Consider the following 15,518-nt stretch of genomic DNA (forward strand, 5'->3'; position numbering starts at 1 on the left):
GGAGGAAAAGAAGGATCATCTAGTAAAGTGGGAATAAGCCAACGAAACAAGGGAAAAGGGGGTTTAGGATTAGGGAACTTAGTCCACAGGAACTCTTGTTTGTTAGGAAAGTGGCTTTGGAGGTTTCCATTGGAAAGTGACAAACTGTGGCATAAGGTGATAGAAATCGTTCAAGAGGTATATCCTATCTTTTTTAATCTTATCAGATTTGATGTGGATTGTGCTTCTAGAGTGCTTTTCTGGGAAGACCTCTTGCTGGATGATACTCCATTGTGTTCCCTTTTCATTGATTTTTTTTTTTCAGTTTCAACCTACAAGTTACTATCCATTTCAAATTCCGTTAGCTTCTCTCACTCTAGATTGAGTTGGGATTTGTGTTTCAGATGGGGTTTGAGGGATAATGAGTGTGTCCCTTATTTGTTTGCTTGATACTCGTAGGTCAACTTACTTGGTTCAACCTTTGGAGGACACTAGAGCATGGTCTACTTCTTCTGATGGCACCTTTACTTGTGCTTCTTTCTTAAATACCCTTGTACAAACTCCTGTTGGGGGTGAGAATTTTCCAATGAATGAGATTTGGAGCAAGCCCATTCCACCAAAAGTTCAAGCTCTGTGTTGGGAGGTGTTTCTTGGGAAGGTGAACACCTGTGACATTCTTCAAAAAAGGAGGCCAATAAATGCCTCTCCCCTCATATGTGCATTCTTTGCTCTGTAGATGGTGAATCCCTACCCCATTTATTGATTCATTGCCCTTATGTGCTTTCTGTTTGTGAATCTTTTTGCTCTCTTTTTGGTTGCAGGTGGAGTACTCCCCATGATGTAGAAAGCCTCTTCAGTCCAAATTTCTTAGGCAGCCAACAAAAAGAGGAAGGGTTATGTGGAAATCAGTAAGGGCAGCAGTGGTATGGACAATATGGTAGAAAAGGAATGCAGGAATTTTCTATGAGAAGTACAGGTCACAAGAAGATCTAGTGGAGGCCATAAAGATAAAAGTTGCACACTGGGTGAAACCACTTCATCTCTTTCAAAATTTCTCAATTTCTGATATAGTAAGAGTGTGGAATGAAGTGGCACACACTGCTGAGAAGAAGGAAAGAAAGGTCATGGAGTGGAAGCCCCAAGCCCCAACAAGATTAAGCTAAACTTTGATGGGAGTTCTATAGGAAGCCTGGGTATGGCAGGCATTGGTGGTGTGATTAGAGATTTCTCAAGCAAAGTATTGGCTATGTACTTAGGACCTTTAGGGGAAGGTGATTCTCTAAAGATATAACCGAACCGTGGGGTATTTTGTCAAACCGAACCGACCTGATCGTTTTTTTAAATATCCAAAATGAAACCGAACCGATGCAATTGGTTAACCGGTTCAGGTGGCCTGTTAACCGTGATTTGGTTTTTCGATTTTTTATGCATTTAAAATAAAAAAAAGAACTAAAATTGTTGGTTGCTGCTGTTGGTGCCGTATTTTTCACGAAGATGGTGGATTTTTCATTTATTTTTTCATTTTTCATGAAGATGGTGGTTGTTGTTTGTGCCGGCACTAGTTGGTGCTGGTGGTTGCTGTCGCAAGTCTGGTAGAGACGTAGAGAGGAGAGGTGAGAGAGAGAGAAGAGAGACGGAAGTCTATTCGACGGGCTTGGTGCTGCCATGCAGCCGTGTTGGTGGTTGGCGTTGGACCGTTGGTGCTTGCTTGCTGGCGAGGTAGTGACCGGCGTTGCCCCTTGATGTTGCGGCTGCTGCTGTGCTGGTGGTTGGCGCCGGCCGCGTGGCCGTTTGGACTCTAGAGTGGGGATTGGGGAATACGAAGAGTTGAAGAAGAACTGAAGAAGAGTAAGAGAAGTAGAGAACTGAGAGAGTGAGAGAGAGAAAAGAGAAAAGTAGAAAAGATAAAAGAGAAAACTGATGGGCAATGGAGACTATTAGACTGGCAGTCTGGCACTACCGAATTTTCAATTGAAAGTTTCAAACTGGCAATGCCGAACTGTCAGACACTTAAACTGACAGTCTGGCATTGTTAGATTGGCAATGCCGGCAGTTTGAGTTTCTCAAACTGTCGAACTCTTTTAATTGAATTTCAAAATAAATAAAAATATAATATATTATATATATCGGTTGGTTCGGTTAATTGCTGGTTTTTTAAATGGTTAACTGAAACCGAACTGAAACTATCGGTTTTTTAAGAATATTGAACCAAAACCGAACCGACCGGTTTGGTTAACCGAATTTTCAGTTCGGTTTTGGTTGGGTTTTTCCACCGGTTCGGTTTTTTGGTATTTTTTTGCTCACCCCTACTAAAGATGAAGTATTAGCTTTTTGCTACAAGGTTTAAAACTTGCCAAGCAAGCAGATCTTAAGAACTTGGAGATAGAAGGGGACTCAAAAATAGTGATATCTTGGACCAACTCAAGCGGGAATTGTTGGAATAATGTTAGAATAACTTAGTTGCGGTTGTTAGGGCCTGTTTGTCTAATTAAAGTGTTTTTTTATTTCGTTTTTTATTTCTGTTATGTCTGTTATTGTACTCAGGGGCACAAGGGTCTTTTCCCTTGTTATTTCTGTCGCCCTATATATATTAAATAAACACTGGCGCCGCCAGTACTGTTGCATTGCAAACTCTCTCTTTTCTCTTCTCTTCTCTTCTCTTCTCTTCTCTTCTCTTCTCTTCCACCTATCTCTGGCCGGCTACACTGCCAAGATGGTATCAGAGCAGGAATACTGATTAAAAGAGAGCAGACCGATCAACCCTACTGTCAAGAGAAGATCGATCAACCCTACTGATTAGTGGAACAGGCTAGCAGAAAGGAAATCTGATTCTGGACTACAAAATAGCTACGACTGGTATAGTTCTTCCTCTAATTTTCTCCTCTTTACTCTCCTTGATCATGGGCCGAGTGAAAACCCTATGAATTTGGGGCGGCTGAATGCTATCGAACCTGTGTAACCCTAGTTGTCTTGGATGGTGTGATCCTGTTGATGTGTTAAGACAACTGTAGGTCAATGCTGACCTGTCTTCTCAATGGTTTGAGTTGACTATAAGCAAGAAGGATCTCTCCTGCTGATTAGTGGCTGTTAGCCATTCTAGAATTCTGATAGGCAGGTCTGAAACTACCGATTATTACCTCAGTTTTGTCCAGAATTTGGTACGGTTTGTGCACAATCTGGTTGGTAAACCCTAGTGTGTGGGTGTGAACTTAGTGGAGCATTGCTTTGTGGAGTAAAGAGGGGTCCTAAATCCAGTGTGTGGGACTGAGTAACTGCTTGACCATGTCGACTGAGAATTCTGCTTCTGAAATCTCAGGGAGCCACAATGGAGTGAGTGGGGGAATGGATATGAGCTTTCCCATGGCTGTCATTCCCTTTGATGGTCTGAATTACCTTGAGTGGTCTAGGGGGACAAAACTCTACATCACTGCTAGGGGGCGAATAGGATACATCAATGGGAGAGTAAAGGAACCGAAGTATGGAAGTGCTGAGCATGATAGGTGGGACAAAGAGAACAGTATGGTGATGTCTTGGCTCTTGGTTTCAATGCTGCCACAAGTAAGGAAGACCTTTATGTGGGTTGAAATTGCTTGTGAGATATGGGAACAAGCGAAGTCCACTTATTCAAAACAGAGACACTATGCCAAGATATATCAACTACAAGCAGAATCTTCTACTTGCAAGCAGGGGGGAGAGGAGTCTCTCGATGTACTATTCTGATTTGACATCAATATGGAAAGAACTTGATCACTATCAGAATGTGAATTGGAAGTGTGATGAAGATGCAAAAGCCCATAAGTCACTTGTATCACAGCAATGTGTGTTTGCCTTTCTCCTAGGGCTGAATCAGTCATATGAGTCCATCAGGGTACAGATCTTGGGTGGTAAAGACTTGCCATCAGTCCAGGAGGTGTATGCCTTGGTGCAGTCAGAAGAAAGCAGAAGAAGTGTGATGAATGGTGTAGAAGGGGAGTCAGTTGCCCTAGCGGTCCGGGGAAATTCAGATACAAATGTCGGAGGTGGTTTTAAAAGGGGTAACACTCAGAAAAAAACAGAAGATAAAAGCAAGCTTTGGTGCACTCACTGCCAGAAGACACAACACACTAAAGATACATGCTGGGATCTCCATGGAAAACCTAAATGGGCACAGGATTTGGGTAAGAAGTCAGCACCGGATCAGGGCAAGAAACCAGGCTAGCAGAATCAAAGAAGGTATAACTCAGCTAATCTGGCATCGACAGAGACTAGTCCTTCCGTAACTCAGGAGAGACATCCCAGTTCTGACCCTAAGGAAGATATTATCAATTCCTTCCGTGAACATTTGGAATTGTATGGTAGGACTCTCCGCCAGGTGGATTCTGGGCCTACTCCTACCTCATTTGCATCTACATCAGGTAATTCCTGTTAGAATGTTAGAGTGATGTTCGGCTGATAAGAGTTCTTATTAGCCCATTCTTATGTTTAACTTATCTTGTAACTAGGCTTGTGTTAATGGGCCTGGGCCTAATCTTGTTTAATGATTTAAGTCATCTGGGTGTCCCATCACTAATCAGGGGCATCCCAGTAATTTCTTGTACTTTGTACCATATTCATCTATAAATAAAGGACTGGTCGACTGGATAGAACAGTTCGACATTCTCTTCAGTTCTGTGGTTCTCTTCTCCTCCTTGCTACTTCGAGTATAGCTCTTCAGATTACAACAGCCTTCCATGCATCATCTCATACTACTGATTCACCTTGGATTATTGACTCCGGAGCCTCAAATCACATGACCGGTAAGTCAAATTTGTTCCAGACATATAACCTTCTCTCTAGGAGAGATAAGGTAAGACTGGCTGATGGTTCCTTTTCTACCATAGCTGGTCGAGGCACCATATCTCTCCCACTTGGCCTTACTCTACCAAATGTCCTGCATGTTCCGAAATTACCTATTAATTTGTTGTCCATTAGTAGTATTACTCACTCTTTGAACTGCTCAGTCACCTTTTTTCCGTCTTTGTGTGTGTTTTAGGATTTGACCTTGGGGAAGACGATTGGTAGAGGAAGCATGGTGGATGGTCTGTACGTGTTGGAGAATAATGCTGGTCTAGTGGCGACTGAGTCCACAAGTTCGGCGAGTGAGAGTCAGGCCTATTTATGGCATAGTCGTTTAGGTCATCTTTCTTTTGAGTCGTTAAAAGTTATGTTCCCAAAGATTTTTGAGTTCTTGTCAGTGAGTCAATTACAGTGTCAAACTTGTCAGTTGAGTAAGCATTGTAGAAGCTCTTTACCTTTAAGAAATAAAAGATCTGAATTTCCATTTCATATTGCTTATTCTGATGTTTGGGGCCTTGTTACTATACCTACTGCGGCTGGCTATAAGTATTTTGTTACGTTGATTGATGATTATTCTCGATACACTTGGGTTTATCCTATGCGATCTCGAGATGAAGTGCCACAAATTGTGAAAGATTTCCAACGCATGGTGTTCACTCAGTTCCAAACGGAAATTCATATTTTCCAGTCGGACAATGCAAAGGAATATTTCCATAGTGATCTTACGATGTTCTTTGCTTCGAGTGGGTCACTTTGGCGAAGCTCTTATGCCAGGACACCCCAACAAAATGGTGTGGCTGAACGAAAAAATCGTCATCTACTCGAAGTTGCTCGTGGCTTGCTGATTCATATGAATGTGCCGAAACAGTTCTGGATGGATGCAGTATTGTGTGCGACATATATCATCAATCGCATGCCCTCTCGGCTACTAGAGTATAAGGCCCCACATCAGCTCCTGTTCCCTACAGCCCCGCTGTCCATCATTCCGATGCGTGTCTTTGGGTGTCGTTGTTTTGTCCACAACCTATCACCTACTCGTGGTAAACTTGACCCTCGGGCTATTCCTTGTGTTTTTCTTGGTTACCCCTCATCTCAAAAGGGGTATCGTTGCTATGATCCCATTGCCCGTAAGTACTATGTTTCCATTGATGTCTCATTCTTTGAGTCAACCGTTCTTCTCGGTTTCTCCTCAGGGGGAGAGTAGGGTTGAGGAGAAACAGGCGACGACTTAGATTCAACTACCTCCTTTACCCGATCCTCCTCCGTTTCGGGTTTTCCATCGTTGTCATAAGAGCCAGCAGAGTTCAAGAGCCGTGGAGCCGGACACTATGCAACCAACATCATCGGATTCACCCGAGGCAAATCTGTCTCATCAGCCAGGTACACTTGCTCCCATTGCTCCTTTAAATGTTGATTCACATGTCCCCAATGATCTTAATATTCCTATTGCTAAGTGAAAGGGTGTTAGATCTTGTACCACTAATTATCCTATCTCTAACTTTGTGTCCTATGAGCATGTTTCACCCTCGTACCGTGCCTTCCTCTCCTCTGTGGACAGTGTTCCCATCCCTAAGACCGTGGCAGAAGCTTTGTCAAAACCTGAATGGACAGATGCAATGCAGGAAGAAATTGATGCCTTACATAAAAATGGTACGTGGGAGTTGGTAGATCTTCCTGAGGGGAAGGAACCAGTGGGGTGCAAGTGGGTGTTCACAGTGAAACACAAAGCTGATGGAACTATTGAAAGGTACAAGGCTAGACTGGTAGCAAGAGGCTTCACACAGGTATATGGAGTGGACTATGCAGAGACTTTTGCCCCTGTAGCGAAGATGAACTCCATCCGGATTCCCCTTTCCTTGGCAGCAAATCTTGACTGGGATCTTCACCAATTGGACATCAAGAATGCCTTCTTGAATGGTGATTTGGAAGAGGAGGTGTACATGACCCAACCCCCAGGGTTCTGTGCCAGAGGCAGTGAACAAAAGGTGTGCAGGTTGAAAAAGTCCCTATATGGATTGAAACAATCACCTCGGGCTTGGTTTAGTAAGTTCAATGTAGCAGTCCAACAAATGGGATTCAAACATGCCAATCAGATCATACCTTGTTTGTAAAAAGAGGTGAAGGTAAAATTGCAGCTCTTATTGTGTATGTGGATGACATAGTGATCACAGGAGATTGGGAGGCTGAAATCCAGAGACTAAAAAAATTCTTAGCCACTAAATTTGAGGTGAAGGATCTAGGCTCCTTACGATACTTCCTTGGAATTGAAGTTGCCCGCTCTCACAAGGGCATCTTTATTTCCCAACGGAAGTATGTACTAGATCTACTAGAAGATACAGGCAAGTTGGGGGTAAAACCATCTGATTCACCTATTGAACCTAATCACCATCTGGGAGACAGTCAGGGTGAGATTTTGAAAGATGTAAAGATGTTCCAGAGACTTGTGGGGAGACTTCTGTATTTGTCTATGACCAGGCCTGATATTGCCTATGCAGTGGGTGTCCTTAGTCAATTCATGCACAGCCCGATGACAACTCACTTTGAAGCTGCAGAGAGGATCTTGAAATATCTCAAGAAGTTTCCTGGGGCTGGTTTGTTGTTCCAGAAACACAGTCACTTAAAAGTGGAAGTATATACTGATGCAGATTGGGCAGGAGCAGTCAATGACCGAAAGTCCACCAGTAGTTATTGTGCCTTTGTAGGAGGAAACCTTGTCACATGGAGAAGCAAAAAACAAAGTGTGGTGGCTAGATCCAGTGTTGAAGTAGAATATAGAGCGATGGCTCATGGGGTTGCGGAAATCATGTGGATAAGAAATCTGTTAGGTGAACTGGGTTTTGCAGTAAACAATCCTACTTCACTCTACTGTGACAATAAAGCAGCCATCAATATTGCTGCTAATCCAGTTCTGCATGATAGGACGAAACACATTGAAGTGGACAAACATTTTATCAGTGAGAAACTTGAAAGTGGAGAAGTATGCACACCATATGTCAACTCGGAAGAGTAACTTGCAGATATCTTCACCAAAGGTCTTCATCATGTGCGGCACAAAGATTTGTGTGATAAGTTGGGCATGATTGACATCTATGCTCAAACTTGAGGGGGAGTGTTGGAATAATGTTAGAATAACTTAATTGTAGTTGTTAGGGCCTGTTTGTCTAATTAAAGTGTTTTTTTTATTTCGTTTTTTATTTCTGTTATGTCTGTTATTGTATTCAGGGGCACAAGGGTCTTTTCCCTTGTTATTTCTGTCGCCCTATATATATTAAATAAACACTGGCGCCACCAGTACTGTTGCATTGCAAACTCTCTCTTTTCTCTTCTCTTCTCTTCTCTTCTCTCCTCTTCCACCTATCTCTGGCCGGCTACACTGCCAAGAGGAATGTTCCTTGGATATACAAACATCTGTTGAGGGAGATAGTAAGCATAGCAACGGGACTTGATGCCTCGTTCACATGGATCAGGAGAACTGCAAATGGAATGGATGATTCTCTAGCCAAACAGGGAGTTCAAAGGCAACAGCTCATTTGGGACTTCTTCCTACAATTTCTGGTGCAATGTCTGTTTTCTAATTGCTGTAATTCTGTATCTAATTCTCTTAATTGAATAAAATTTTCATTTTGCTGATCAAAAACAGAAAAAAGGATGTACAGGTGGCTGAACAGGGACATGGAAAATACTACTGTGGGTAAAGAGGACTGCTAATTCCTTTGCGGATATGCTTGCAAAATAAGGGGTGGGAAGGGAAAGTCTATTTTGGGCTTTGTTGTAATTGATTTCTGTCTTGGGGAGAGTTAAGAGAGTGTTTACCTCTCCCCTTGTACTTTATTGTAACTGTTTTATAATTTTTAATGAAATTATCAGAATATTCTATATTTATATACATTTTTATAGATGTATAAAAATAATTATTATTATTTTTAAATTTTCTTTATTTTCGATGACAATATAGTGGACTCCGATTATATTTAAATCCATACTCTGAAGTATGGACTTGGATTGGGTTCGGATTTGGAATTTCAATAATTGGAATCCCATCCGAATCTGACCCGATTACAGCCCTAATCACAGCAGGCCACAGCAGGAAACTGACCTTGGAGGGAACCAGGGGCCTCCAAATCAATTTATTGGGAAACAAGGTGTTTCTGGGTGTTCTCAAGTGTCTTTCATAGGATCTGACAGTAAATATGCCATTGTTCTCCCATTTCTAGCACCACCCATCCTCCTGCCCTGCTCTTAGAGTTATATTTTCTCAACAGTTTAAGGTCCAGCACACTCTCCATCTCCCAGTCATGCAAATTTCTCCTAAAACTTGGAGACCAAACCACACTACCCCCACTACCCACCCCCCAAAGTATTTTATGAGAATCTCCCAGAGATGCTTCTTTATTCTCAGCTAACTGAAAAGCTCGGGAAACAACTCTTTCAGCCATCCTCCATCTCCCACCTTACACGATACCCTTTTAGAGAAAGAGATGCAAGATTTCATTACTCCCTTTCAAACAGTGCATCTGTAAGAAGGAAAAGAGTCTTCAGAGATCCAGTTGCCTCTAGAAACACCAAATTTTGAGTCTATTAGCTTCGTCCACCAAACCTCTCTATCAACCCTAAACTGCAAAATCCATTTCCCAAGCAAATCCATATTGACATCCTTACTCTTTTGATGCACAGACCTCCTTCATCGAAGGGAAGATAAAACTTCAATTTCTCATTGTAAATAACATGGTTTTCTGTCAAGTATTAACCTACTTTTAAAGAACTTTCTTTCCATTTCTCATTGTAAATAACATGGTTTTGCTTTAACTATTATGCGAACGAGATTAAAAATTTACTTGGACCGAGTTGCTAGTTGTTTTGCAAGGTCCGAGGCTGGTAAAAAATCTGAACTACCACCCATCAAAGAAAGAAAAAAAGGTAAGTTAGAGGTGACTACCCTTTACTTTTTGGGTAGTGATGCTTAGCACCCCCAAACTTTTATTTGTGACAAAGACACCCTTGAACTTTCAGATTTCAACACTTTGTCCCCCTCTGTTAGCATTCTACCAGTTAACATAAAAAAAGATTCTCATGTGACTGTGATGTGCTTGTTAAACATTTCTAAATCCTCACTACCCTTCCCTTAATTTGTGGGACCATTTTGCCCTTACTCTTACATATCTGTACAAATCCTTTTGTTGTGTTTCTTTCTACTTATTTCTCACATTGAGGGTTTTATTTGATTAGGGTTTAGAAGAAAAATGGATGATAAAGAGATTGTTATTTTTGGGTCTTGTTATGGAGACATTGAGGTCTGATTGCTGGGTCCTTTGGTTGTACTTCTTTGGGTGATGTCTTATCACCTTTCTGTTGTATTTCTTTTCCTTTTTTTAATGAACTTTGATCTTTATTCTTCAAAAAAAAAGAGATAATGTACTTTTCCCTGCCCATTTTCATCATTTTGAATTGTTGTTTTTTTGTCCACATGAATCTTGAAAGGGAATTTTCATAAATTAACTTCCTCCATCAATCCAGTTAATGAGGAGGCAAAGTGTTGGAATCTGAAAGTTTAGGTTCTCTGTTGTAAATGAAAGTTTGGAGGGCTAAGTGTCACTACCCCCCCCCCCCCCCCTTATTATGCATCTTTATTCTTCTTGATATAAAAGATTTTTATTAAAAATAAAGAAAAAATGAGATCCCCCTTCCTCTTCATCCTCCTCCTAACTCCCCTCCTCTTAAGGAGGCTTATGCCTGCTTGTGTTCGGGAGGCTTACGCCTCTTGTGTTCTGAACTACGCACGCACGCCTCTAGGTAGTGGAGTGCCTCCATGTTTTGAAACATTGCTATAATCTTTGTGACAAGTTGGGGATGATTGATATCTATGCCCCAACTTGAGGGGGAGTGGTGTAACCTTAGTTATGTGCCGCAAGGGAACTTTTGTCTTTTATTTTATTTTTATTTCTTATGTTGTCACCCTAACATATAAATACAAAGTCTGGCGCTGCCAGCTACACTTTTTTATCTCAATCTTCTCTTTTCTCTTCCTTCTCTTCTCTCTTCTTCTTCTTCTTCTTCTTCTTCTTCTTCTTCCTTCTTCTCCTTCTTCTTCTTCTCTTCTTCACTCTCGATCGAAATCAGACTACTTTTCACATTACACCTTTGATGACCTATGGCGGAATTGGGGACTGATGGCAAAAAGCTCAACTGTCAAGGAGAAGCCTGTGATAGAGTGGGGGCCCCCTGAAGAAGGATTTATCAAGTTGAACTTTGATGGATGCAGCTTAGGCAATCCGGGTCCCTCTGGGATTTGGGGGGGGGGGGTGTTCAGAAATGCTGGTGTCACATTTTAGATTTATTCTCAGGTCCCATTGGAGTAGGGAATGCTGTGAATACAGAACTCCTTGCACTCTTAGAAGGAGTGGAGCTTGCTAGAGAGTTGGGCTTTGGCAGATTACTAGTTGAAGGTGACTCTAAACTGGTAATCGGGTGGCTAAGGGAACCAGAGAAAGCGCCTTGGTCATTTAGGGGGGTTTTGCGAAGAATTAAATGGCTAACCACAAGCATTGAAGTAAGGTTTCGTTGGGAAAGAAGATCAGATACTGAGGTCACTGATTGTTTAGCTAAGCAAGGGGTACACAAGAATCAGTTTTTCTGGGCACAGTTGTAATTTGGTTTTTACTCTTTGAGACTGCAGATCGCGCTTCTGCGGTTGTAGTGTGCATCTTGTACCTTTCTTTTGCTTCTCTTTAATTTCAATAAAATTCATATCTTATAAAAAAAAACCTGATAATTGAAGGAGACTCTAAATTGGTGGCTGGCTGGATTCAGAATGGGGACAAGACTCCTTGGAAATATAGAAACATTATGAAGATAAAGGTGCCAAAAGTAATAGACGTGTTGTCACAAAATGGGTTTATAGATCTGCTAATGGGTTGGCATATGCTTTGGCAAAACTAGGAGTGAATGGAGAAGATCTATTTTGGAGTGTAGGAGGAAGGCATTGATGTATAATGCTTCTGGCTTGGCCATCTCAGAGATGTTGCCATTTATACATGACTTCTTAATTTAATAAAGTCTTGTTAATTAAAAAATGGCTAAAAGTGTATTTATTTGGTAAACCATTTGTAACAATTTCATAATACTTAACTTAGTTTCAGGTTTCCTGTTTGTAAAATGGTTAGCCTATAATGTTAATAGGATTTTCATCATCATCCTTGCCTTTATCCCAACTATATGAGGTTGGCTACATGAACCCTGTTTCACCAATCCATCTATTTAAAGCCATATCCACTGTTAAATTATTAGTGCCTAAATCATTTACTACTTCTACCCATGTCCTTTTTGGTCTACCCCTAGCTCTTCTAGCCCCTTAACTTGTAATAAATCACTTCTAACTGGAGCTGTTGGGGGTCTTCTATGCATGTGACCAAACCATCTTAGTCTACTCTCTTTCTCTCTCTCATTTTATCACCTATTGCAGCTACTCTCTAGGTCCTACATATGACTTCATTCCTAATACTATCCTTTCTATTTTTCTACTCATCCATCTTAGCATTCACATTTCTGCCACACTCATTTTATGGACATGTTGTTTCTTGACTGTTAATAGGATCTTGCTAATTTATATTCTCATCTAAGGTTTTCATTAAAGCTGCCTTGCCTGTTTTTAGTCTTTTTATTTTATTTATTTATTTATTTGTTTTAATTTTTCGTTCTTCTCTACAGTATGGGGCGGAGATCCAGTTTATCCTACTGTGAATTACATTCAAGATCCAAATGAAGGGATTGATTACAGGGGTCCGGATTTCCATGAGCCAACACCCAACATGCTGTCTTATCTTATGGAGGTTAGTATCAATAAATGTTACTGTTATATTTAGTCCTGAAGACATCTTTCGCAATAATACTCTCATGGTTTAAGATGGTAAGTGGATAGGAGCTCCCAGATTGTTATCTATTTATTCCATTGTGGGTTGAATGGCCTGTGGAGATTAAGTTAATCAGGGAGCTCCAAAAGTATGCCAATTTGTTAAGTCATAGTCTAGCTAGGGGGAAGTTTGGTAAATTTTGCATAAGAAACCTGATTCTTTGGTTTGTTTGCAGAATTAGATGTATATTTCACAAAAGGGATACACACTTCACTAGAAGTAACATTCTCTAAAAATATTGATAAAAAAAAAATTCTCTCAAGTGTCATTTGACATCTGTGTTCTTAGTTCAGTTTTGCTGACCTGGTTCATGTACAATGTTAATGGCTGCTTGATTATGATAACACAACTGCATAGGCCCTTCAAAATCTATTCATAACTTTAATGCCAAACCCCCATGAGCTATAGTTCTATACTGTGCCTTAGCACTAGATTTGGCCATGACAAATTGTCTATGGTTCCTCCATGACACACCCAATAAAGTACAAGTAGGTTGATGTTGAATGCCTATTATCCACTGAACTAGTTCAATCTGCATTGGTGAATGCTTCTAATTTTAGGTGACCATGGTTTGCATATAAGATTTTTTTTTCTTTGGGCTTCCCTTCAAATAAGCAAGAATCTGTTCAATTGCTTTAAGATGTGCCACTTGTGGTTGATGCATATACTTCCAACATATAATACATCTGGACAAGTGATGCATGAGTAATAACCTCATAACTAATCTTTAATATTGATCCTTGTACTCTAACAGATGTCCTTGATCTACACTTATCCATGATTGGTATCAATGGGAGTGGCAATTGGTTTGACACCCCCAAAAATGACTGAACTCTTTGAGGAGCTCAGCCTCTGGAAATTAGGGTTACAAGCCAAAGGAGAGGAGCCACACACGCCTCAGCCCAGGCGCACACCTTTTGAAAATTTGACACCTTTTTGCTTTTTTCTTTTTTTGAGTCTAGCGGCTGGGACAGGGGCTCTGCCCCCAGATCCCCTGTGCCACGCCCCTTGCCTCGAGGGGCATGGCACAAAGGCAGCTCGTAGAATCAGGAATGTAATATGTCACACTCACATTAGCTACTTGAAGTAATGTAATTGAGAAAAAAAGAGATTGTGGGTTTTATATGCTTGAAAATGTTTTATATGTTTGATTTTATTTTTAAATTTTTATTTGAATATGCTTTACATGTTATATATATATATGTATTTTTATTTTAGATAATAGGTTTTTTAAAACATTTATTTTAAAATTTAAGTTCATGTTTTTATTAATATTATGTTTACCAATATTTTTTTAAATTTTTTTGAATTTGTTTTTTATTTTTTAGCATTTTTTTTTAATTTTTGCGCCTTGCTTAAAAAGGCGCATGGCTCGTCTTGTGCCTTGCGCCTCAGGTGCAAATTGTCCCCTATGCCTTTTTTGTGCCTTGCGCTTTTAAAACATTGGTCCGGTGTTTTTTATCATACTGTAGATTCATCTGCTGTTGGGCCTGTGTAATAGGTGGGCCTTAAGTGACTTTAGTACCTCATCTCTAGCATATAGCATTTGATCGACTTCTGCTACCACAGCTGCATCCCTCTCATAGGGTAAAATAGATGGGGGATCTCGGCCATATACAATTTTGAAGGGTGTGGTTTCTGATCATCATTTTTTCTCAAATTTGTGGCCATGTTTCTAGCCAAATGGCTGGTGCCACCTTTGCTACTATTTCTAAAATCACTTTTGCATTACCGGTTTAAGGTGGCTCAGTTGGTGTGATCTCTGGCTGTTTATAGTGGAGAGTAAGGAAAAAAAATCCCTGTCACCAGGGTTTGGGGGGTTAAAGGGTTAAAAATATTGCTCTCTACTTGGGGCCAATAGATGCTGGAGATTCTTTGAGGGCAGAAATCATGGTTGTGATTGAAGGAATCAAAAAAGCGAAGGAGTTGAACATAAGAAAATTGATCATAGAAGGGAATTCAAAGTTGGTAGTTAACTGGCTGCAAAAAGATGAGATTGGTTGGTGGAAATTTGTCAATGAAAGAAGGAAGTTCAAGTGTTTAACACAAGATATAGAGATCAAGATGCAGTGGGTTAAATGGAGTATAAATGCTTTGGCAAAGCAAGGGGTGGGAAGGGATCAACTTTTCTGGCTGTTCTGTAATTTCTGTATTCTTATGTCATCTTGGAGAGAGCTAAGAGAGTTTCTCTCCGAGGTGCTTATTTGTATCTTTTTCATTAATTAATGAAAATTTCTGGTTATTGATAAAGAAATCACTTCTGCACTTTTGGCAGACTGTTCTCATTCCCTTTCCCTCAATTTCTTCTATAGCAAAGATTTTCCAAACGTCACGAGTCCTCTTGGAGTGGCTTCATTAGCAACACTACTGCTGACACCAACATTTTTTTTTGATAAAACCTGCTGACACCCACATTAGTGTTATTGTATTGTGACTGGACATCAGCACATCGATAGGTGTGCAGTTGACAGTTGTGACTTTGATAAATGCTCTGATACCAACTTGAGTTATATTTGATTGAAGAAGAAAAAAGAGCCACCATTTATGTAGCTGAGGAGGTGATTGGATGGCTGAAAGGCTTCATGGATGGGCAACATTCTCCATTAAAAAACAAGACTGGAAGAGTGCGGTGGGAGCAGATGGTAAAAAGTTTGAAGTTGAGAAGGGAAAATGTGAAAGGTTGGTTTGTAGTGATCATGGAAATGTGTGGTGATAACAGAAAACAGATGCTATGTTTGCCAGAGGGTAGAATGCGATTAGGGTGGAGAATGTTTGTAGATTTACTACAGGACTTTCTGTTGAATGTGGAACAAAAAC

General features: G+C 40.6%; 1 protein-coding gene across 5 annotated transcripts in view; it reads left to right on the forward strand.

Annotated features, from left to right (window-relative positions):
* The window catches only part of PTAC12 (plastid transcriptionally active 12), a 49,764-nt gene that overhangs the window by 20,069 nt on the left and 14,177 nt on the right, over positions 1–15,518 (forward strand). For all 5 annotated transcript variants that reach the window (XR_016110913.1, XR_016110911.1, XR_016110912.1 and 2 more), the window contains exon 6: positions 12,499–12,620. Coding sequence is in view for 2 of the 5 variants with exons in the window: in XM_088981590.1 (XP_088837716.1) it covers positions 12,499–12,620 (122 nt within the window). In the remaining 3 variants the exon portion in view is untranslated. The remainder of the gene's footprint in view (positions 1–12,498; positions 12,621–15,518) is intronic.

Source organism: Nelumbo lutea, chromosome 3, assembly GCF_056320005.1.
Source record: "Nelumbo lutea isolate HS-2025 chromosome 3, American lotus-T2T, whole genome shotgun sequence".
Lineage (NCBI taxonomy): Eukaryota > Viridiplantae > Streptophyta > Magnoliopsida > Proteales > Nelumbonaceae > Nelumbo > Nelumbo lutea.